The sequence below is a fragment of the Zeugodacus cucurbitae genome, chromosome 5, assembly GCF_028554725.1.
Source record: "Zeugodacus cucurbitae isolate PBARC_wt_2022May chromosome 5, idZeuCucr1.2, whole genome shotgun sequence".
NCBI lineage: Eukaryota > Metazoa > Arthropoda > Insecta > Diptera > Tephritidae > Zeugodacus > Zeugodacus cucurbitae.
In genome coordinates, this window is record NC_071670.1 from 48609783 (window position 1) to 48635746 (window position 25964).

Genomic DNA, 25964 nt, shown 5'->3' on the forward strand with positions numbered 1-25964 from the left:
GAATTAATTTTCCATTTCTTGTGTTTCTTCGTTGTTTGTATTTTTCTTTCTTTTTTCTACGCGACTGTTTCTTTTGTTGTTGTACGCTTGTTGTCCTAGCGAATTTACGCCACTTGTGAATTAAATGGAGCAATTTTGAAAATGGAAAAGAAATCGTTAGGCAATAACATAGAAAGTGAGTGGAAAACGGGATTATATAAAACACTTAACGCTGTTTGGGCCATAAAAGTCGGTGCGGTGCTTACTAGTATCTTGCTCCTACTTTGCTTTATCACGAAATTGCTCTGGCTGAACCAGTTTCTGAGTACAGCACGCAGCCAACGCCCCTCCTGGTTCTGGTTTTGTTTGTTGAATAGCCAATTCGTCCCATGAAAATGACTCGCCACGCTCAATTGTAGTGTAATTGAGAGTCATTAATTTAAAATGAATTGAATTATAACAAATTTACTTTAGCAAATGCTTGAAACGAACTATGAAAAGCGCAATGAAATGTCGTAAATACACAATATATTTTCATTTGAAGTAGTGTAGCATACTTTTGGCGGCGGCCAGTTTTATTCGTGTGACAGTTAATGACTTTAAATATGCAAATACGTTAGAGAAAAATGCTGGAATTTGAGGGAGGAAAATTTTAAAATCAGCAAATAAATTTCGTTAAGAGTTATTTGGAAATTACAAAATTTTTAGTTATAATATTTCTCTAAATGCTAAGGAATATACATTGTAACGGGTGATTTTTTTGAGGTTAGGATTTTCATGCATTAGTATTTGACAGATCACGTGGGATTTCAGACATGGTGTCAAAGAGAAAGATGCTCAGTATGCTTTGACATTTCATCATGAATAGACTTACTAACGAGCAACGCTTGCAAATCATTGAATGGGCCCTAGAAAAGTTGGCAGAAAATCCGCTTTTTTATCGACAAATTTTGTTCAGCGATGAGGCTCATTTCTGGTTGAATGGCTACGTAAATAAGCAAAATTGCCGCATTTGGGGTGAAGAGCAACCAGAAGCCGTTCAAGAACTGCCCATGCATCCCGAAAAATGCACTGTTTGGTGTGGTTTGTACGCTGGTGGAATCATTGGACCGTATTTTTTCAAAGATGCTGTTGGACGCAACGTTACGGTGAATGGCGATCGCTATCGTTCGATGCTAACAAACTTTTTGTTGCCAAAAATGGAAGAACTGAACTTGGTTGACATGTGGTTTCAACAAGATGGCGCTACATGCCACACAGCTCGCGATTCTATGGCCATTTTGAGGGAAAACTTCGGAGAACAATTCATCTCAAGAAATGGACCCGTAAGTTGGCCACCAAGATCATGCGATTTAACGCCTTTAGACTATTTTTTGTGGGGCTACGTCAAGTCTAAAGTCTACAGAAATAAGCCAGCAACTATTCCAGCTTTGGAAGACAACATTTCCGAAGAAATTCGGGCTATTCCGGCCGAAATGCTCGAAAAAGTTGCCCAAAATTGGACTTTCCGAATGGACCACCTAAGACGCAGCCGCGGTCAACATTTAAATGAAATTATCTTCAAAAAGTAAATGTCATGAACCAATCTAACGTTTCAAATAAAGAACCGATGAGATTTTGCAAATTTTATGCGTTTTTTTTTTTAAAAAGTTATCAAGCTCTTAAAAAATCACCCTTTAGATAGTTCCATAGATTTTTCGAGTTATCCCAGGAGAAATCTGTAACTCCATTTCAAGGAAGTACGATCAGATTTTTCATTTAACAAAGTTTGTATCATTCAAATATTCACCATATATATCTAACGCCGACAAAGATCCGTGCGGTCCAATTTCATTGTTTCTTATAGTGAACGATTTTCAAAATAATATTTTCAGAAATAATCTTGGAATCCTTAATGCAGATTAGACTTGGTGAGATCCGTTGTTAAGAACATAATGTCATTCTTTCAGAAATAAATATCGTATTTTAGTAAAGATGTAGTAATGAAAAATTGCATTTGATGATTAAGTGAGATATTTTCGATATCATTTCTTAATATAGTATAAATGACGATTTAATAACTAAATTAGACGAGGTTATTTGATCAATAAAGATTGTAAATGTTATTTCTAACTGTTGAAAACTGACGCGACGGGTTTCGAACACAATTTCTTTCATTCTTTCAATATTACCGTTGTAAGTAGTGGCCAACATATATGAGTACCGCCTCAAGACATTCGCCAATGGCTTCATGTATGTATGTGATTGGCGTTCAACCGTTTAGCAGGTTATAGCCAAATAGATGAGAGCGCGCCACTCGTCTTTTTCCTTCGCAGTTCGGCGCCAGTTGGAGATCGCAAGTGTAACCAGGTCGCTCTCCACCTGGTCCCTCCAACGGAGTGGAGACCTTTCCCTTCCTCGGCTTCCTCCGGCGGGTACTGCATCGAACACTTTCAGAGCTGGAGTGTTTTCGTCCATTCGGACAACATGCCCTAGCCAGCGTAGCCGCTGTCTTTTTATTCGCTGAACTATGTCAATGTCGTCTTATAACTCGTACAGCTCATCGTTCCATCATCTGCGGTATTCGCCGTTACCAATGTTCTGAGGTCCATAAATCTTGCGCAAAATTTTCCTCTTGAAAACTCCTAGTGTCGTCTCATCTGATGTTGACATCGTCAAGCTTCTGCACCATAAAGCAGGACGGGAATGATAAGCGACTTGTAGAGTATGATTTTGGTTCGTCGAGAGAGGACTTTACTGTTCAATTGCCTACTCAGTCCAAAGTAGCACTTGTTGGCAAGAGTGATTCTGCGCTGGATTTCGAGGCTCCAATGGCTTCATACCACTCAAATTTAAGACATTTTCTGAAACTTTTTATGATATCGTAGCATTAATTCAAATGGAAAAGTGAAATCTCAAGCATCAGACTATGTAGCTTTTCGACGAACTTTATACTAGCGGTTAGGCAGGAGTATCATCTTGAAAACATTTTACCGATTTCGTTTACGGGAGTACTTCAGCTAGGTAAAAGTGAGTGTAAAATTGTATGTTTAGAGTTGAATATTTTAATTCTCTTACTCTGTTCGAATCGCCAAGCATTAGAGAGTAACGAATCGAACAAATTATACCAGTTATTAAAATAAACTGGCAAAACTTGCAAGGCAATCATCCTCTGATGCATATGATATATTGTTGCGATTCTCTCTTTGATGGAGAAATGCCTCTCAATGGTCGTGGCTTTGGCCGACCGAAATCGGACTATAATTTTTCAAGGCCTCGGATATCGAACATGACGAACTGATTGTTTATGACAATTTTTTTATCGAAAATATTTTTAAATCTCTCAGATATTTTAATGTAATTCAGAGGGAATCTTTCTCTTCTAATAGTGTGCCTTATATACGGGTTTTTCAAAAATACAGTGGGTTTTATACCTTCTGAATCGGTTAATATGTGAAATGTCTTAGCCAAATTAAGTGAGCTTATAGTGTTTAGTGATATGGATATAGTGGATCTTGGTGGTGAAATTGGGTCAATTTGGTTCAGAAATTACCTCAGTTCTCATATATATTATGATGAATTTCGTAATTCTAATGGACTTTATGCAGAATTTATGGTTCACCCATGTGTGTTATCTGAATAAAATTATATCTATAAAAGGCGAGAGTATAAAATGTTCGCTTACACCCGAACTTAGCCTTTCCTTACTTGTTTTTATATAAACTGTTAATTTGAACCATTCCACACAATGAAACTGGTCTAAAATCCGTAAAACAAAATCAGTTAGATTGAAGATAAGGAGTTATACCACTTTAATGAGATATTCGCCTAATCTTTTGTATCAAATTAAACTTACTAATTTTGTAGTTGCTTTTACATGTAAAATGTTTGACCACCGGTTAAAGTTAGCGAGCAGAAAAATGACGAATAGAAGACGGCTTTAAATAACAATTTGTGGAAGGAAAAAGTATAATTTGCTTTCTCATACTACTTCAAAGATTTTTTCTCATTATTTGCTTAAATTGTGCGTGGAATTCAATTAATGTTGGATTAAATGCAATTAAGTTAAAATTTATTGTTGTATTACTTTATTTTCTTCTGCCTTCAATTTCCTTTTCCAATAATATTGCCGTATGCAACAAAATTACAAAATTACAAATTTTCCAATTTTCAACGTAAATTCCTAAGCTTAAATAACTTAACCGGGTAAATATTGAGCAACGCACTAAAATTCATTTCGACATATACCATAATATAATGCAGCAGCCACATTTGTGACCACACAATGGACCGGCAAATTGAATATTCTTGCATTAAGTACGCTTTTCAACGCAAAAGCAAAAGTAAACAGCAGATATATATGTATGTATGGGTGTATGCGTGTGCTGCTGGCCATCTTGATTACGAGCCACCACCACAGCAGCAGCAGGTGTATGTGTGTATATGTCCGTGAGTGCGAAGAATTGTAAATCGCCAAAGCGCATTGCTTGGGCAAATAAATTTTACATTTCATTTCGGAATGTAAACCACAGGCACTTCAAAGCCGGCAACAACATATATACATACTTGTGCTTATGTCTCTAATACTACCATCAACACACCCACACACTTGCACAGCCAGCTGTGGCAGCGAGCGTAAAGAGCGCTTTGTCCTCGTTACCCAGCTGGGCGCGTATGCCGAATGCTTATTTAGCTAAGTTCAACCAACTTTTTGCCTACTCGCCTATATATTTTCACTGCAAACACAGGCACACACACACACACACACCAACATACATACTTACACATAAATACCGTTATTTTCTTTTCAATATGCGTTTACACCAACAAAACATAAATCCACTTTGTTTTGTTTTCCACTTTGTCCACTTTGTTTTCCACAAATAAAAAACTATGAAAAATGTGTTGCAAGCAAATAAAACAACAACAACAACAATAAAATATTGTTGAAAAATTCTTACAACAACAACAATGTATATGGCTAAAAACGAAATAGCAACGCGAAGTATGGCAAAAATTGAAAATAAGCACAAATGTTGAAGCGACGCCGACGCCGACTGTTGCTGCTACTGCTGATAAGGATAATGCACCGTGGCGCAACCAATGACCAAGCGCCTATCAAAATGCAAGCTCACTGCAGATTGTGGCATTTTCATATTTACGAATGCATATTTTTTGCGATTTTGTTGTTGTTGTTGTTGTTGTACCATTTTTATTCATTTTTTTTTATTTTTTTATTTTTTTATTTTTCACGAAATCTAAGCGGAGCAATGCACTGCCGGTGAATGCCACAGTGACTTACAGCAGTGTAACTGCACAAATACGAGTACATATATACCAAATGTAAATATGTTTGTTTTTATATAAAATACCGTTTGCTTGCCTGTCGTTATGTCTGTGCAGCTGTAAAATTACCCGGAGGCTGTTAACTGCACACACATACAAACACCTCGTTTCAAGTATGTTTGGAAAAAATTTAATACCAGGCAGCTGTGGCGAGGCAAAGCGTTAAAATATGCAAAAAATATGAGGCAAACAGTGTAACAGTGTAGCAGATCCATAAATTATTTTTCTTTTGCATAATTTTTTGTATTTGAAAAGGAATTTTGTGTGCTTGAAAACTGGCGTGGTGTAGTGCTGGGCAGGCCAAACCGCAGAAATTTATGCATAATCAGCTATGTGTTGATGGACAGTTGTAAATTATCAGCGGAAACGCCTGCAAATATGCAAAAACTAACTGATTGTTATATGTGTAGTCAGTTTTTATGGCCATCCTAAACACACACACACACACTCATACTTATTTATACTGTGGTTTGTTGTTACTGTACGCCAGTTAGTATGCAGCTTTACTTTAAGCGGATTACTTTGCATGCCCGCTTTTGAAGAGTTTCATTTCAGAAAATGCATACATTTAAAGTTTTAATTATAGTTTGGCTTAATTTAAATGTTAGCATTAATTTTGTTATATGGCTTATTTTTAATTGAGCTGTTCTGGAGTTGGATTTATGTTTATACTTAATTTGTATAATAATTTTTTTTGCTAAATTATTATTATTTTTTTTTTAATTTGAATGCAATTTCATTTGCTTAATTACACGGACAATTTATTGGCATAGACAAATGTTGATAGTCACTTGTCTATTAATTTCAAAGGAAAATAGAATTGAATAGTTTCTTTTAATTGCACATAAAATTATTACAATTTATTGCCTTAATGGAAATATGTTTTTATGCATTATTCGTACATTAAATTGTCATAATTTACTAGAGGAGTCAACGTTGCAAGTTTGTTCTCCATTGAAATGGTTAGTAAAAAATCGGTTGCCTACAATTAGGCTCAATGCGAAATTCCAACTATTCCATCAACAATCGAAGTGCTATACCTCGTTTAGCTCTTCTGTTTCTGAGTACAATTATGTGAAAAGTGGTCCTTGTTTCGTTGCAATATTTTATTTTTATTTTAAATTTTAATGTTCAGAGCGACAAAACGTTTTGCTTATCTTAAGGAGTTCGATAGGTTTCAGAGGTTCAAAACAGGGGGTTTTTTATATATATTTTTTTATATATACCATCATATATAGTGGAACTTCCATAACTCAAACTTCTACAACTCGAAGATCTCCATAATTCAAACTTTTGAATTGGCAATAGAAATCAAATTTCATACAAATTGTCTTCCATAACTCAAACTTTTCGACAAGGGCAAATTAAAAAATTTAAAGTTTTACAATCGAGGCAGAATTTTAAAAGAGTCTATATCGTATGGAGATTAACAAAAAATATGGTATTACACTTATTGATTGCATAAATCATGTAACAGAGACATGGGATACAGACGTCAAGAGCCGGACAATTGCAAACTGCAACAAACAAAACTACCGAATACATGTTTTAACGTATTTAAATAAAACTTTATGCGAAGGAAATAAATAAGGCTGGGTATATTTCAATTAAACAGTTCAGCATATCAAAGATACATGTATAAACAATATTTTGAAAAATTTTTATTTAAAAATTCCGAAACCTCAGCCGTTGCCGTGGACATCTAAAATCAACAAACCACATATATTTCGATAGCACCTGGATAAATCTAGTTAATGAACAAAGGAAAATCGAAAACTTTAAAATTTTAATTTTTGATAGAATTTTAACCAAAAAATTCAGTTTTTGGACAAATTTTCCCCATATATTGTCTCGAAAAAAATAGTTGTAATAAAAAATCCTTCGTTCATTATCCAAATAATGTTATTTCAAAGATGTGTGCAAGATTTGAACAAAATCGCTTCATAACTTTTCGAGATATCGTGTTCACCGACTTAAAAAAATGAGTTTTGAGATAAACGCCTTTAAGGCAGTAGTCTGCTTTAGAAGCCGAAAAAAAACGTTGTTTTAGCAATTTTTTTTTAAGGGGAAGGAAATGATTGCGGTAAACGGAATTTTAAGACGATAGTGTAATATATTTAAGGCTTAAAAAACAATATTTATTATTAAAAAATATTGAAATTTTTTCAAAGTTGTAAGTATTTTTCTGGATCGCCTGGAGTCTGCACTTGTAAATCGGTGTCAGTGATGTAGGTCGTGCGATGCATCTGAAACAGTCGAACCAATTTTATTTTTTTTTTTATTTTTATCTGTTTCTTTTCTTTATGAACTAAAAAAATACCGAAGAAGTTATAAAATTCCAAATTTTTTCGAAGTTTGAAAAAAAAATCACTTTTTTAAGAATAAAATTGAGTTTAAGTTGCAAAACAAGTAGTTTAAATAATACTATTGTCCAACTTTTTTAGTTCAAATAGAAGACAATTTAATAGTGCAGCTAGATCACTTTGGTTTCGATCGGACGGACGTATATTCTTTTTGCTATCGCCGGCACCGTTTTCTAACACTTGTGAAAATGAAAACTCGAGAAAACGTGCTTAAAGGTCTGCCTGATCATTCGCACCTGCTCGACGCTCGGCCACTAAAACTGCTCTAGCTTCGAAAATATGTCGAATTGGCCTCTGGAATTTTAAAGACATATTCTTTGGAAGAGATTTAAAACAAAACAAAAGAATCGATTTTTTGAAGCCTGCAAAGCAGACCACTGCCTTAAGTTTTAGATTTATACTGACGTGGCCGAATGGGCGGAACTTCCAAAGGGTATATCTCTTTGAATATTATGCGGATTGTTTTGATATTTTTGGATAACATTTTTAATATATTGCACTAAAAAGCCAACATTTTTTTTTGTTTTCATTTTTGAAAATTTGAAACCCACCTAACCTTTTAAGTTTGGTTGTAAATAGATATATTTTCATAAATAAATGCTATCGGACTTTCTTTGGCAGTGATTCATTAGCTTTGGGCAATAAAAATTATATTTTTCTTAAAGAATTATACCAAGAATATAAAACATAGTTCCGAATGTTTTTAAAACAGATTGAGATAATTTTTGTAGCTGAATCCCGATCGGAAGTTCCACTTAAAAAATGAGACATTTGTGTTAAACTCATTCATCATCCAAAGCCATACACATATAATATCGCTGGAATTATCTTTAAAATCATTTCGAAAATATTTTTTCAAATATTCAAAGTTGCTTATTTTCTTAATCAATCTTAATTATCGGTAGGAAAATATTTTTTTTTAATTTTCTAATTGTGCCAAATCTTACTACCTCGGCTAACGCATTACATGACGAGACTTCTAAGTATTGTTCTATTTACTAAAATAACTCATCTTCATACTAAAAATAAGGATAAATACTTCCCTTTCACACATTTTTTACTTGTCTGTGGTAGAAATCTAACGTTTAGTAATCACTTGTCGACCACCTGGTCCTCTAACCAGACAGTCCTGATGCAAAGTATATAAATCAATGATTATCTATTGCACATTTTTTGTTTTCAGTACCCCAAATAATTCATGGACCGACATCCGATTACAAGATATAAGAGCCAATCTCATGAAATATGAATGTTATCATTTAATGTGATTTTTTCTATATTTTGACTTACTTTATTAAAATTTGTACTTTATTTTATAAGGATGGTTCTTACGTAGACAAAATTGCACTTATTACCCAGTTTGAAGACTGATCTCAGTGTGGAAAGCTGTACTTTATTTTTTCTCTGGGTTCCTTAGAAGATGCAAACTGAAACGGTTATTTCCAAAAAAAAAACCGGAAGAATAATATGTAAACTTCGAAAGTTTATGACTCTTTAAAATTTGAATTACTCTCTCTTTCCTCTCTTCCTTAGTAGTCGCTTTTAATGTGCACATAATAGTAAATATGTTTCAGAAAATGTAATTAGTGATTCAATGTTCAAATGAAAAGCGAACTTGGCAATATTCAATGCAAACTTTCAATTAAACGAACAATCATAGATTATACACACGTTTATATGTTTGTCTGCGGGTGTATTCAACAATTTTATTTGCACCGCAAGCAAATGGAATATTAATTGACTAAAATGTAACCATGACATTCAGGTTTTAGAAATGAAATTAAATACCAAACAAATGGATAACAAAGTTTGTCAGTTCTGCAAAATTTCCCTCTTGATAACACACCACAACTACCGCAACTGTAATTATGAGCAACGACAGTTTGCATGTGTTTTGAATGCACGGAGGCTGAAAATTAGCCGACGCTCGATAATTTGCATTAACAGCAGGCAGGTAGTTGTGGGAGGTAGAGAACGTGAGCAACAGCAACAGCGCCAAAAACAAAATAACCACTTTCAACACAATTGCACGTAAATGCAACTAAAAATATATAATTAACGCTCACATGATGAGCATTTAGCTATGCTTGCGAACACCATAAACACCTCAATAAGTATGAAATACTGTAATATATGCGGGAGTATGTGTATAGATATGTATGTATAAATGTTGTTTACTGTTGTTGCAGTTTGTCGGAGTTTCCGCATTTTGCTTAGTTGGCTGAAACTGTAATGTCACTAATCGCACTAGAAAACTCCCCCGACATGGCAAGTAGCGCGCATATGTGTATGTGTGCATGTGATGTAAGCATAAACTGGTGTGGATGAGTCTATTTCCTCTAATAGATAATTACAACTCCATGCAGACTCATTTTAAGTATATACATATATTTTTATGTATTCATCTGGACAGTGCTGGTCATGTAATTGGGGATAAAGTAAACTCAAAATTTTAAAATAGAAAATTTTTAAAGAAAGACTTTCTTTAATTTTAATTTTTCAATTTCAATTTCAATTTTAATTTTAATTTTAATTTTAATTTTAATTTTAATTTTAATTTTAATTTTAATTTTAATTTTAATTTTAATTTTAATTTTAATTTTAATTTTAACTTTAATTTTAATTTTAATTTTAATTTCATTTTCAATTTTAATTTCATTTTCAATTTCAATTTTAATTTCATTTTCAATTCCAATTTCAATTTTAATTTCATTTTCAATTCCAATTTCAATTTCAATTTCAATTTCAATTTCAATTTCAATTTTAAGTTTAATTTTAATTATAATTTCAATTTCAATTTTAATTTTAATTTTAATTTTAATTTCAATTTCAATTTTAATTATAATTTCAATTTTAATTCTAATTTTAATTTTAATTTTAATATTAATTTTAATTTTAATTTTAATTTTAATTTTAATTTTAATTTTAATTTTAATTTTAATTTTAATTTTAATTTTAATTTTAATTTTAATTTTAATTTTAATTTTAATTTTAATTTTAATTTTAATTTTAATTTTAATTTTAATTTTAATTTTAATTTTAATTTTAATTTTAATTTTAATTTTAATTTTAATTTCAATTTCAATTTTAATTTTAATTATAATTTTAATTTTAATTTTAATTTTAATTTTAAGTTTAATTTTAATTTTAATTTTAATTTTAATTTTAATTTTAATTTTAATTTTAATTTTAATTTTAATTTTAATTTTAATTTTAATTTTAATTTTAATATTTAATTTTGATTTTTCATAATAATAACATAATCGTTCCCAATAATATAACCACCACTGTGTAGTGTAATATTTGTCTATACCCGCATATCTCCACGCAGATTATCGCCTCTTACTTAAAATGTCTCCAAAGGAATACTAGCGTCGGCAGTAACGCGGCAGCAGAGGCGCTCATGAGTGGAAAATTGCATTTGCTATGCTCATAACTAAAGCCAGCTCGCACACACTCGTATCCGTTAAAGTCACTGACGCTAGTTGGGTGGTTTGCGGTTGCTGTTAATTTCGTTGTTAATGCTCGGCTTGGGCGCCTTTTTCCTGAAGGATACATAAATTCTCACCACTTGGCGGCAATCGGTGCAGCAGCAATCGCGCCAAAGTGCAACGTTTACTGTGTCTACCACAAGCATCCGTTTAGACCGCTGCTAGTCCCCGCCCTCAACAAAATGCATTAGTGCAGTTTCCAGTTTCCCTTAGTTTAGTGCTTTTATGTTGGTTTTTCTTTTCACTAGACGCTGCTGTAGTACTCTGGAATAAAGTTCTTGTTTTAAGTATTCGTGAGAGTCGAATTGATATTATGCAGTTTGGTTAACGTTTCAAATATTCTGTGGATGTTGGGTAATTGAGTGCGATTGATATATTCAAGTATTTGGTTGTCTGTAACTACTTGTAAGTTACTCCTCCATACTATAGTAATAATCTAATAGTAGTAATGCAGTTGCAAGTATTTTTCACATTTTATGATCTTTTTACTGTTTTTTTTCTCCTCATTGTCTGATTGTAAACTAATACTCGTAATATTCTTTATGGGTTGCTTTCTGCTTTTGCAAATACTATTTTTCGAGTCTCTAAAATAGCCATAATTATTTTTTGACCTATATCGGATTTTTCCTAGAATCAATATTATAAGGTTTTTAAATACTCTCATGTGTTACGTGACAAAGAGTTGTTACATTGTTGTTGTTGTTGAATATTGATAAGTGTCTAATCGTTGGCTGAATATAAGTCTGGATCCGTTTCAGTTACGTCGATATCAATGTCATGGGAACGACGGATTTGCCCTAAAGGACTAGTTACCAAGTAATAGCCTTTTCACACAGCCCAATTGATCAATTAAAATTTTGATTGAGAAACCAGTTTTGGCCCTTCATACTGCCTGCTACTCGATAACTGATCAGCTGGTATACATTTTTGTTTTTCATAAGAAGTTGGTAAGTTTTATCAGCTAATTGCTATTTTTTAGTAGCGAGATCTACCGCCGTGTAGCGTGAAGAACAACACGCAGACAAAGACCGTATATATAATAACAAATACGGTCTTTGTCGCAGAGTTGCATTTCATTTTCAAGTCGAATAAAAATTTTTATTTTGTGTGGTAAATCGTTCTTAATCAGCTCCTGTGTAAAAAGGCTATAAATCAGCGTTTTAATCGAGCAGTGCAAAGGCTATAAAAATGTTTTGTAGTGCATATCTTTCGATTATAAGAACACTCCAGTAATTATTTTGACATGATCATCGTCCGTTTATCTTGGTATAGTACGGTAAACGGTGGAAACAATAGCACTTCGCTGGTAAGAGTATTCTAAATAATTTTTGCAATTGCTCCGCTCCGCTTTAGCGACAATGAAGTGATGAGCAAAAATATTGAAAACCATCGAGATATATGTATGAACGACCAATACAGTGATCTAACCCATGCAATCGTCAATCATTAAATTACACATTCTAAAATGGATCTCTTCCTATTTAGGCCTTCTAGCTGTTCTCTTGTTTTATCTGGCTGTTCTTATTTTTTTTTTACTTTTTTTATTTCTTGTTATTCTTAAATATTAAATATTCGAATATTTAAATCAATGATTTTCATTATTGGCCTACCTGAGTAGACAATAGCTCGTGTAATTTCCCATAATATTTGCAGCCTCTAAAATTAAATCTTTATTTTAAATTTATCATAGAACACGTAGTGGTATCTGCGTCCCTAAAGCGTACACAGCGGATAGGTGTCATAAAACATTTGTTTATTTATGTGCTCAAAAAACTGTCTTAATCCAAAGGAATAGTGCCAGTGAACTAGTGAACCTTACCTATAGATTTCTCATAGACAATAGTGTCCTTTAGTAAAATAGCTGCAAATCTCTACTTGACTTGCCTCTTAACAAAGAAGAGTTTAGAGTTAAAAGTGTGCTACTTAAAATTAATCCGCAACTATACTCAGGGACTTGGCTCTCTATATATACATATATATTTAAACACACCCACACTTTTTTGCATTAAAAGCCGTGGAATTTGCGCTAAATCTTATGTATTCATGTTGCCCGCTTTGAATGTCACATAAACGCGTAGAATATAGCGCTTTCATATATATGTACGTACATTCATTACCGTCATTTGAGCTTTTGACATAAGAATGTCATTCAATCCTTATGTATTTGTATGTATGTAGATGTATGTATGTAGGTCAATCGCCAAACGCCATAGAAAGTTTTTACGTATTTACCGCATAAATTCCTTTTTAAAGCTAAAGTATGCTGGTATAAACTTTAATGCCACAATGCTTTTACAGCGCAAATAGTAGTAGTTGCATGAAAGCATTGTTGGCTTTAACGAAATTAAACCAGGTAGCTTTTTCAACTTTTCGTTAGCGTCGCTGGTGTTGCCGGTGGATTGGCGCGTAAAAATTAAATTAACTATATTTTGACATTCTCTTCTTTACTTTTTACGCCCAGCTACCCATAATAGTTACATAAAAAAGTTTGAAGCCGAAAAAGTTAGTGACTTTGCTTCGTCATGAAAGTCTCAATTTTGTTTTTGGTTTTTATTTTGAATTTGGTTTATAGTAATTTGCATAATTTCGAATTTTAATGCTAATGCAAGGTGATATTTGTTGTTGGAAATCAACAAGTTTCTTAGATTGAACAACCGGGACGGTTAGGTTACAGTATAGTATATATTTTAACCATAGATAATCGACTACTGAGCGTTTCTCGACTACCGGTGCTATTGAAAGTGTCGATTAATCGCTCTACTATCAATTGTGACAGTTTTTCAAATCCTCATTGGTCGACAAAAATGTATCAATCGTTAAATATTTTAGAATTTTGTCGATCAAGTTACACAACAGCAAAATAAAATATAATCGACTCAATCGACCGGACTGTATTCCAATGCTAGTCGACACTCGCAATAGGGTTGAGAGTATAGTATAGTATACAGTATGTTTTCTTGAGCTTGACTGCCATAATAGCTGAGTGCTTGACTATTACTCGGGCCTCGTTGGTTTGAAATCAAACAGAGTTCGGGCGGCATTCTGAAGTAATATTAGGCTTCTAAATAAATTTTGAAACTCTTCTAAAAAACCCATTTGCCATTCGGAATTAGACAATAATTGCATCATTGTTATATGTATAACCCAACCGTGCAAACAAAAAAGCAAATGCCGGGCAAGCCATAACGTGAGTAGATATTGAGATATATTGATGAAACGTGGCGTCGCCCACTTTTGGGGGCAAAAACCATATCTCAGTAACCACTCAACCAATTTCAACCTAATTGGATACAAATATGAATAACGTAAGGGATGAAAAATGGGCGAAATCGATAGCAACCCCGCGATTTTCCATATAATGTGCCCAAAAAATAAGGTGACATTGTATTTATTTTGAAAATTCTTTATTTATTCTTCCAAATCAATTTCATCCCCTTCAAAGTAATCCACTCCCGATGCAATGCACTTATGCCAACGGATTTTCCAATCTTCGAAACACTAGTTGTAGTCACTTTCCGGGATGGCCTTCAGTTCCGTCTTCGCTGCGGCTTGAATCTCCTCTATGGTATTAAAACGGTGCCCCCGGAGCGGTCTTTTGAGCTTTGTAAACAGCCAGAAGTCGCACGGCGCCAGATCAGGTGAATACGATGGTTGCGGAACGATATGGGTTGAGTTTTTGGCGACATTTTTTCCAACAAATTCAATGTTTTCGGTATCAGTCGAGATTTGACGCGCTTGAGGCCCAAAACATCCTTCAAAATGGTATTGGCTGTGCCTTTCGATATGCCACCTTCATCAGCAAGGTCTCTAATTGTTAATCGACGGTTTTTCAACACCAAATCTTTGATTGGTTGAACGTGAGCTTCGTCGGTTGAGGTTGATGGTCGACCTGGACGCTTTTCGTCTTCGACACGTTCACGACCGGCTTGGAACTCACTATACCACTTGTAAACATTTTTTTAGACATAGCCTCATCACCAAATGCTTTCTGCACCATCCTCCACGTATCCGCAGCAGAAAATTGATTCCGTAAACAAAAATAAATGCAAATTCGTTGCTAAACAAATTTCGACACCGCAAAAAACAAAAAACTCACTTTTAGCAGCTCACAAAACGACACGTATCTCAAACTCTAATGAATATTTCGATATGAAATTTGACATAAATGTGACTGACAGTACTACCAACCTACATAATTTTGAATTAAATCTCTTAGATACTCTAAAGAAATTCAGAAGATATGTTTTCCAATGTGCCAAAAATTGGAAGAAGGGGATCAATACTCTAGCCTCCAAACCTTTTGCTCCCATACACCTCATATACAGATTTTCAAATTTCCCTGGACTTTATACCGAATATATCGGTTAATGTCTTAGCAAAATTAAGTAAAAATAAAAACTTAAAAATCGTGTAGTTTTGTAGCGAAAATAGTGGAAATCGGTCCAGGTATTACTCTAGCCCCCATATCTATATATATTGATTTTCGTTATTTACTTTACAAGTCGTTCGTTACTTGATTTTTGAATTTGTCCATCCAAGTCCTTAACTCATGAACTTGAATTTTGTTGAAATAATATTGTATGCGTAATATATTGCGCCAGTAAAAATGAGAAATTTTAATAGCTTCTAAATAATATGATTACAATTATACTTTTACTTTAATTTCGAATATTTTGTCATTTATAAAAACAGCATACATAGTACATTTAATTTTATAATGTGATAATATTCAGCATTAATTCTTGCTACGCGCCAGTCACGTTTTCCATTTCACACGAGCTGCCGCCGAGCAAGCCGCAACTTAATAAAAGTGTCACTTTGGCGAATTTATGATGCTAATTAAATAAAATCACATTATGAACAATGCTACTTGCAGCATGCAAGCAAATATATATGCAAATTATTTGTAGGCCCAGGCATTACAATAATTAAAACTTGAATTTTACTCGCACACACCCGCACCAACCCATATATCAGCCATCACTCATACGCCCCGGCTTATGTCGGTTGAGTGTGTGTATATAGCTATATGCTACATGGATACTCCCATTATTTGTATGTTTAAATTAACTTTCCTTTACAAATTGAATTTTACATGCTACAAATATGTTTTTTTTTCTATAACTCTGCTGATTTATTATTTTTTTTTGAGCATCCTTTTTTTTGCTACTAAATACATACACACATCACTCCAATGTGTGGCATAAAACATGTATTGTGTATAAATGGGGCCAGCGAGAGAAGATAAATAAATTCAATTTGTCGTTGACAAAGCAACAAAGAGTGAAATGAAGCAAACAAGCCAGTCAAATAGTCCTTCACAGCGCCGCGCCCTCCTTCCCCCAACGAAATGAAAGAAAGCGCAAAATATTAAATTAAACTGCTATGAAGGCTGTGGCCTCTTCTACCGTTACTATTAACTACCGACTTATTGTTGTTGTAGCGCCTTACCTTACCTGTAATCTGCACATGCTCTCGTTTACCAATAGCGTGGTACACCGCGTCGTATGCGCAACTTTTGTCGCTTGCCTGCCATGTTCATGTTCTTCTTGCCTTACTTTCTCACATTCATATTGTTTGGTCGCCGTCGTCGACGGTGAATTGTGTTATTTAATTGTGCAGTCATCTTTCCTTTTGTTCGGCTGTTAATTAACAAAATTTACAGGTACACACTGGCATTATATTTTCGAGTGTCGTGTTTTTTGGCGCGGTAGAAATTGTTTTATTGTGTCTTTATTGAAAATTGATTTCGTACAGTTGGCGGTGGTGTTCAAGTAATTATAAAGATTTCTTTCGGTGGAAATGAGGTTTACCTTTACTTCGCGTTTAAGTTTCAAATTAATAAAGTGAAATCATCTACCATGTTTCTTAGCGCATTAAAGTCCAGATAAGTTGTTAATAGGGTAGTCAAAATACCGATAGATCAATAGTAGTGAAAAAATAAAACAGCTTTCAGCGAATTCTTAATACATATTCTTAAATTATTTTTAGATTATACACCTCGAGAGTTGTTTATTTGGATTTTAATGACCAGGGATGTAAGAGAATACGATTTATTCTTAGAAAGTTTTGAAATAGTAATTTAATTTGTCGGTATTAAAACCTTTTCAATGTATTTTCAAATAAACAGAAGATTGAAATGCCATTGAAAAGTTGTATATGACTGGTATGCGTGATTTCACCAATCATTATTTTGAAAGGATTGCTCCTTTTGAAGATGAAAATAAACTAACATAAAATAATAGAAAGTATTAAATAGACTCAGCTTCTCCAAATTATAATTGTGTTTGTAATTTATCGAAAATATTGTCTAAAGCTATGATTTTTTCCAAGTTCTCGGCAATAAACTCGCATCATCAATTGCCATGAGGAATTCTTTTGGCGGACTTTTCATTGGACCTTCAAAATAATTTGCGTTTATATAGCAATTCTGTTTGGTCCTGACAAATGTTGAATGTTTTCCAAACGTCTTGATTATTTCATTTTGATGTCCATAAATTGAGTTGTTGTTTTTAAAACGGCAGAACAAAATTCTTAAATAAAATGGAAAAATACTGCTGAGTCCATCCATAAATCTGGGCTCGTTCCAGCTATGTGGAAACAACTGTTAAGGACATAGTCTTCGCTAGATTCGATGTGTAAAACTGAAAATTCAATACGTTATGAAGATGTTTAAAAGTTGCAATTTACCAAGAACCAAAAGAATATGAGAACGATTTATTCGATAGTATCAATTCAGATCCCATCTTCGAACGGATATTTAGGATAAAAAGTTTAAATTTAAGTTTGGTCTTACCATATTTATACACTGAACAGGGTATATTAAGTTTGTCACGAAGTTTGTAACACCCAGAAGGAAGCGTCGGAGGCCCTATAAAGTATATATATAAATGATCAGTATGTTGAACTGAGTCGATTTAGCCATGTCCGTCTGTCTGTCTGTCTGTATGTCTGTCTGTATATATACGAACTAGTCCTTCAGTTTTTAAGATATCGTTTTGTAATTTTGCAGATGTTATTTTCTCTTCAAGAAGCTGCTCATTTGTCGGAACTGCCGATATCGGACCACTATATCATATAGCTGCCATACACACTGAACGATCGGAATCAAGGGCTTGTATGGAAAACTTCCGCATTTTACTACATATCTTCACAAAATTTGGTGTGAGTTATTGCTCATAGAAATAATTTAATCTCCGAAAAAATTGTTCAGATCGGTTCACTATAGCATACAGCTGCCATACAAACCGAACGATCGGAATCAAGGGCTTGTTTTTACTTACTTTTTCTTACGTCTTTAGATTTGCTTAAACACAGAGTTACTTAAAGAAATGCACCTGTGAAGGGTATATTAGCTTCGGTGCAGCCGAAGTTAACGTTTTTTCTTGTTACTATTACTATTAAAATTTTATTTGTATTAGAGCAGATATTTTACTGTATTCCCAAAATGAGGTTAACTTGTTCTTTATGTGGTATTTTCAACTTAGGTAATAGGGTACCAATAAAAGCTTGTAAACTCGAATATCGTTAAAGTTCAACTATTTCTCTCATGCAACTAAATTTGTTTACCCCACCCTAGTAAGTTTTTGTACATATCTCGTAAACTACTAAAGCTATAACAACTAAACTCTCTAGAGTCGTTTTCATGGTACAGATGACACAGTCTACACTCAAAATTGTATACAAAATTTGAATTGGGCGGCTCCGCCTACTTATGGGCCGAAAACCATATCTCAAGAACTACTCGACCAATTTCAACATAATTCGGTTCTTAACATTAGCTTGGCATCCCAATACTACAGTTTGAAGATGGGCGAAATCGATTGACAACCACGCCTACTTTCACTATTCCAAAATTTTGAATTCCATCTGATTTCTTCACTTTACATTATATAAGTAAGATATCGGAACAAAACCTTGCATAAATAGTGCATTTATAGTGGGGCATTACCCTTCTAAAATGCGCCGAAATCGAACTATAACTTTTCATGGCCCCAGTAATCAGGCATGAGGACATCAGAGCGTTTTTCTAATTTTTTATTGAAAATATCAGGAAATCTCTCAGATATCCAAAAGAAATTTAATGGTGATGTGTTTCTGCTCTCTGTGCCAAAATCGGACCAACATTTCCTCTAGTCCCCATATATCTCCTATACGGATTTTCAAACTTCCGGTGGACTTTATACTGTATATATCGGTTAATAAGTGAGATATCAACAATCAAATTTAGGTAAACGTATAAGCTTGGATATATTGTAGCTTGGTGGCAAAAATAATTGAAATCGGTCCAGGAATTAACCTATATATAATCTATCTATTTTATAGTAGACTTTATTATAGTGGACTTTATGCCGAGTATGTGGAACAAATTATGTGTTAAAACTACATACTATATGTTCGGTTAGACCTTCCTTTCTAGTTAAAATTCCTTTTAATTTCAACAGAGCCTTCATATGCATGTTGAACATGGAGATTAACTTATGAAGCTATTTTTGTTGAGTTGGCAATGTTTTTTTGCCAAATTTACTAAACATTGACTCTAAGTTCATATGTGATATTACCTAATATAATATCATATATATATTCATATACGCCTAGCATTAGGTTCCAACAAATGCCCTCAAGTTGCACCAAGCAATAAATATTTTACCACTTAATACAAAATGTTTAAAGAATTTCGTCACCTCAATGAATGAATGTGTAGTGTCTTCCTCGAATTGAGTTCAAAGTGATTTTTTCATAATGCAAATTGAATACGCTCAGTTATAAGTACAAATGAACGTATGGCGTATGTCGCAACAACTACAACAAAAAAAGAATTGATAATACTACGGTGTGATATCTTCTTATTTTTTTCTCATTCACTTTCGCTGTTTTGCGAAAATCACTCACCCCACGGTGGCAAAGTCGTGCCGACACCAGCGTCAATTAGGGCGTTCAAACAACTTAAAACTGAATTATCCAATTTAATGGACGCAATACAAAGATAAACGCACACGGATTCATACAGAACATAACAGTAATAAATAAATTTGCAAGTGTTGTCGTAATTCATTTATGGTTTTTTTTTTATATTGCGCGACTACAGCGTTTTAAAGCACATCCGGTCTGTGGGACAGTTGGGCACATAAATCAACGGCACCGCCATCGCAGTCATTCGACGTGAGTGAGCTATGGCGGGCGGTTTGAAATTTACGGTTGAGACCGTTATACGAATTTGTGTATCGAAATATTAAAGTTTTTATATATTCTTGATTTTATTTATGGCTCAAGTTCAAAAAAACTTAAGAGAGTCGAAAAATATTGAAAAGAATAATTCGAAAATTGCCTATAAGAAAATAGTGATATTAAAAATCAAGTGTCCATATATGTATCTAAAAAAGAAAATCCTTGATTATACCAAACGACAGTAGTGATTTTCCCAAAGAAAAATATATATATATATAAAATAAACTAAAAACATATATCATACCGATTTTTCTATATGGCTGCAACAACATTTTCCCGTTCCAATTCCACTTGCAGCACCTACAGCGACTCGGCGGCCGCGTCTAGTGAAACCTTAGACGCCGCTTCGGTCGTCTCACCCACAATGGCTGCCGCACCACCAGCTGCCGCCGCCGCAGCGAGCACATCGCTCAGCTATCAGGATGAACAACAGCCGCAACAGCATGTGATGCGCGCCCATCTCAGCAGTCACCATCACTATCACCTGCCACACCAGTTCCAACATCCACATCATCAGAATCATCATACACACGGTGGTGTGCCAGTGGCCACGCCCACTGTGCCCGCCAGCTACGCGGGGACACAGCACCTGCTGCATCATCACCACAAAACGAGTCCTTACAGCAGCAGCGCCATGGATGAGGATAGCAGCGGTAGCGTGGGTGGTGCTAGTGGTCCGACGCCACCTGCCAAACCGCCACACATCCAAGAACGTCGTTCGCCGCCGAGCAGTGCCGCAACCGCAGCCACTCTGGGCACATCCAGTGTTTTGCTGGTCGCAGATGCCGCTTCAACCGCATCGGTGTCGCCGGGTCGTCTGGCTAGTCGTCTGCGCGATTCGGGCTCACATCATCGTGTCACCATTGATGAGTCGAATATCGCCACATCGTCGGCGTTAAGCCATCAGCTGGATGTTAGAGGTGGTGATGGTGGCGATGATGGTGATGCTGGCAGTGGCGGTGGCGGTGCAGGCGGTTCAGGACCACCATCGCCTGGTTCATCGAATCGACGTCTCTCCTCAGCGCTGGGTGATGATCATCAGACCGGCCACTTGGCTTTAATGTATCATTCGCATCAGTTGACCAGCTATCCGGTGTTGCCGGCCATCAAGCGAACGCATCGCCCATCATTCATATATCCACCGATGCCGCGTGTCAGAGCGTGAGTACACTCAATTCATATTTATATCAATATTACTATCTTATTTAAATCTTAAACTCTTTATATGAGGATAGTAACCGTATTTATAGTACTGTGCAATAATTCCATAGTTATTATTTGAGATATGGAACTCGTTGTGTCTAAATTAATTTTAGGCTTGTTTCCTTAGAAAAAGTGAATAATTATTTTGACGATTTTCTAAGGATTCTGCCTGAGTTGTTGTAGTACATATGATTAATTTTTTAACCATATATAAATACAGATTCGTCTCAGCCATATTAACAATACTATTTAAGAGCGATGTTTTTAAGGCGGTCAATCGAGCTTCTCCTTTAAGCACCTTTTCTTAAGGTGTTACATCTAGTTAGGAGCCCTAAAAAGTGAAGTTCTTCAAACATTTTTCCTGAGAAAACTTCTAAATTTATTATTCTAAGAATTTGTACATATATTATGGTAACTTTGAAGAGTGTTGAATATTTTTTATATGTAAAAATAACAGTTTTTGAAGCTGTTCCGGCAGTTTTCCAGGAACCACTCCCCAAAACGACCACTACATCTCTGAAGTGGATCATCTGAAATGAAAAAAATAATCTCGTTTCGTTATAGTAATGTATAATCTTGTAATTAATCGAAGGAGTTCACAAGACAATATTTTTCACAAAATGTCGGCTTCTAAAAAAGAATCGATTTTTAGCTTTAAATTGTGTAAAAATCACTTTTTATCGGTTATAAAAATTCTTCGACTATTTACCACAAATATAGTTCAGAAGTCTTGTAAAACTTTGAGAGTATTCGGTTCAGCCACTTCCGAGAAATCTTGGACACCGACTTTCAAAAGATAGTTTTGAGAAAATCAAAGCACCACACTGACTTACTCTTAAATGCTCGGACGCGTCGTTAAAATTATGCGTGTAACTTCAAAAATAAACTTCGGATTGACAGGAAATTTTTACAGCGTTTATGGCAACTTCATAAAACCACCCTCCTTATTTGCGATGAACTCAGACAGCCACTTTTTACAAGCCTTTTTTGGGTTCAACCTTACACGTCATGGAAAGGAACAGGTGGTAATCACTAGGCGCTGTGTCCGGGCTATATGGTGGATGCGATAAAACCTCTCGTCCGAGATCCCGTAGCTTCTGACGAGTCATCAACAAAGTGTGTGGTCTGGCATTGTCCTGGTGGAACATTACACTCTTCCTGTTGGCGAATTCTGGAGGTTCTGGTCGATCGGTAGAATTAAGCGTCTGGCCATATGGGAGCAGCTCAAAGTGGATTATTCTCTTCCAATCCCACCAAACACACAGCAAAACCTTCCTGGCGGTCAATCCCGGTTTGGCCACTGTTTGGGACAATTCACCAGCCTTCGACCTCGACCGTTTTCGCTAGATATTGTCATAGTCACCATCCGCTTCAAAAATTAGTCGAGTTCGTTCCGTTTCAGCAGCATCTCGCAGGCGTTGACTCGGTCAAGAAGGTTTTTTTGCGTCAAATCATGCGGCACCCAAACATTAAGCTTTTTTGTGTATCCAGCCTTCTGCAGATGGTTTAAAATGGTTTGGTGACAAACTCCCATCTCCTGGGCGATTTCATTTATTTAATAGAAACATTTTTTTTGCCAGTAAAAGTTGCGGTTTCTTACTTCTCCACTAATTTCCGACTGAATACCGCAATTTGTCAACATCCAATTCATAATTTTCTTGAAATCAAGTTTGTCTCTTTATGTGTGTATGTACATAAAAGCACCGTTATCCCGTACATTTTCCAAAGTTCCTAATATCACGATGGCAAATTCAATTAAAAGCGAATCATGCGCGCCGCTGCCTCAGACACAAAGGCAAAATCCCACAAAATTGCTTCATCAATTTGGTGAAATTGAAAAAAGCGAATTTTGTCAACTCCGAGCATGAAAAATGGCTTTCATACGCTTATTTATGGCTGTACTTGTAGATAATATGCTGTTCTTGTAATATTTCCATAAACAAAAAATTATGTCATAAACATTAGTCCATATATGACGACCCAGTAGCAGGAGTATGCATGCAAGCGTGTGTTTCATGCTGTTCATTAAAGGTCGTTTAAATCTACAAGAAGCACGAAAACTCACGCTTTTACTTTCACCTTCCTCACTTTCGGGTTTTTCGCTCAACTTCTTGGTGACTTAGTCTTTAGTGTTACTCTTATTGTTGTTGTCTGCGTTGGACGTCCTTTGGCTCCAAGACAAATTGCATTGTGATGAACTGCGTGTTCATAAAGTTGACATAATATTGAGGTTTGTGGCGACTTCTACGCATATTTATGTGAGTGATATATATACAAACTCAGCAGAAAATGTGGTTCGTTATGGTTTATTAAAGTTTGAAAAGTGTAATTTTATAGGCTTGATGAGGTTAATAAATTGTAGGTTGCAGCGAGTATACAAACTCGGATGTTTTAGTCTTTGTTGAATTATTTTTGATTTATTTGAAACTCTATTACGCCAATTTTTTTTTTCAAAATTATTAGAATTGTTTATACAAAAATGTGTTAATGTGTTAATGACGTAAAGAATATGAAACACTTCTCGACGATTTCTGTGATATAACAAGGATAAAGAAGATGTTCGATTCCTAGTATATGCTATCTTAGTATCCGTCAAACATGAAATATATGAACTTTTTACCACTCCAAAGTGGTCACCCCTCGGTACAAGTAGTGCTCTTCCGCTATATACGAGCTTCATGTGAAATCGCTTAAGGGGACATCCCATATGACGGCCTCTTCCTCCACGATTCCGGCTGATTGGCTTAACGGATACGAAAAAAGCTAGCGGCGTTTTAACTTGTAACCTTAAATGCATGTAACGCACTACGACCAAGTGAATATACTAAAAATTGGACTTTTGGTAGACATATGAAAAAAACTGTGAATTTTGTGTGCCTTTTTAGTTTTTTGTTATAAAACAATCGAAACGTTTGGAGATTTTAAATAATAATAGAGCGTTCCATGCGTTTACATGTGCTGACAAGTCAAGTCATTCGGTCAAGCCGTTTTTGAGATACGATGGAGGAAAGTTTGAGAATCACGGTTTTGAGAAAAACTAATTCAAAGTTTCCCGCTGCCAACTGAGCGCTTCAGACAGCTCCGTCTTCTAACTTCTGTATCTTTAAAAATACTTCCAATTTCAGAAAACACTTTACTACCGTATTCTAGACATGTTAAGTAAGCATAAAAAATAAAAAAAATTCGAGCCCATCACATGCGATGACCCGCTTAAGGCAGTAGTCTCCTTTAGAAGCCGAAAAAAGCGTTTTTTTAGCAATTTTTTTTTAAAGGGAAGGAAATGATTACGGTAAACGGAATTTTAAGACGATAGTGTACTATATTTAAGGCTTAAAAACAATATTTATTATTAAAAAATTTTGAAATTTTTTCAAAGTTGTAAGGATTTTTCTGGAGCGCCTGGAGTCTGCACTTGTAAATCGGTGTCGGTGTTGGAGGTCGTGCGATGCATCTGAAACAGTCGAACCAATTTTTTTTTTTAATTTTTATCTGTTTCTTTTCTTTATGAACTAAAAAAATACCGAAGAAGTTATAAAATTCCAAATTTTTTCGAAGTTTGAAAAAAAAAATCACTTTTTTAAGAAAAAAATTGACTTTAAGTTGCAAAACAAGTAGTTTAAATAATACTATTGTCCAACTTTTTTAGTTCAAATAGAAGATAATTTAATACTGAAGCTAGATCACTTTGGTTTTTTTTTTCGATCGGACATATATTCTTTTTGCTATCGCCGGCACCATTTTCTAACACTTGTGAAAATGAAACTCGAGAAAACGTGCTTTAAAGGTCTGCCTGAGCATTCGCACCTGCTCGACGCTCGGCCACTAAAACTGCTCTAGCTTCGAAAATATGTCGAATTGGCCTCTGGAATTTTAAAGACATATTCTTGGATAGTTTTGGAAGAAATTCGATTTTTTGAAGCCTGTAAAGCTGACTACTGCCTTAACCATTAAAACCGGTGATTTAAAGCTCTATTCATCGGATAAAATTACAATTTAAATAGAAGAGGGTTATCAGTCAAGTATTTAAAATCAATAATAAATGGATATAGGTTTTTCCATTGCCTAACTTTATTTATTTTAAATATAAATCCAACGTGCACTAAGAAATCACGTACGAACTAACTGTCTCAAACATTTTCACTTAAATCGATAGCTTTGCTTAAAATTAGTCAAATCTGATATGTAACGTTTAAAATGTCTTAATGTATATATATTACATACAAACATAGATATGCAGTTGACTTCAATTGTAATCAGTGCTATCTCACAATATTTAACAAATTGCATGCGACCTCTTTACAGAAAGCGATACATCTAGTATGTAGTTGTGGTGGGCGAATAATTGCCGTTCTGCTTGTGGCACCACTTGTGGTGA

The 25964-nt window shown here is 34.7% G+C and overlaps 1 protein-coding gene across 2 annotated transcripts in view; it reads left to right on the plus strand.

Moving 5' to 3' along the window:
- Positions 1–25964, plus strand: part of LOC105212217 (proton channel OtopLc) — a 114944-nt gene that overhangs the window by 70285 nt on the left and 18695 nt on the right. For both annotated transcript variants that reach the window (XM_054231662.1, XM_011184076.3), the window contains exon 3: positions 20684–21547. In XM_054231662.1, coding sequence (XP_054087637.1) covers positions 20684–21547 — 864 coding nt within the window. The remainder of the gene's footprint in view (positions 1–20683; positions 21548–25964) is intronic.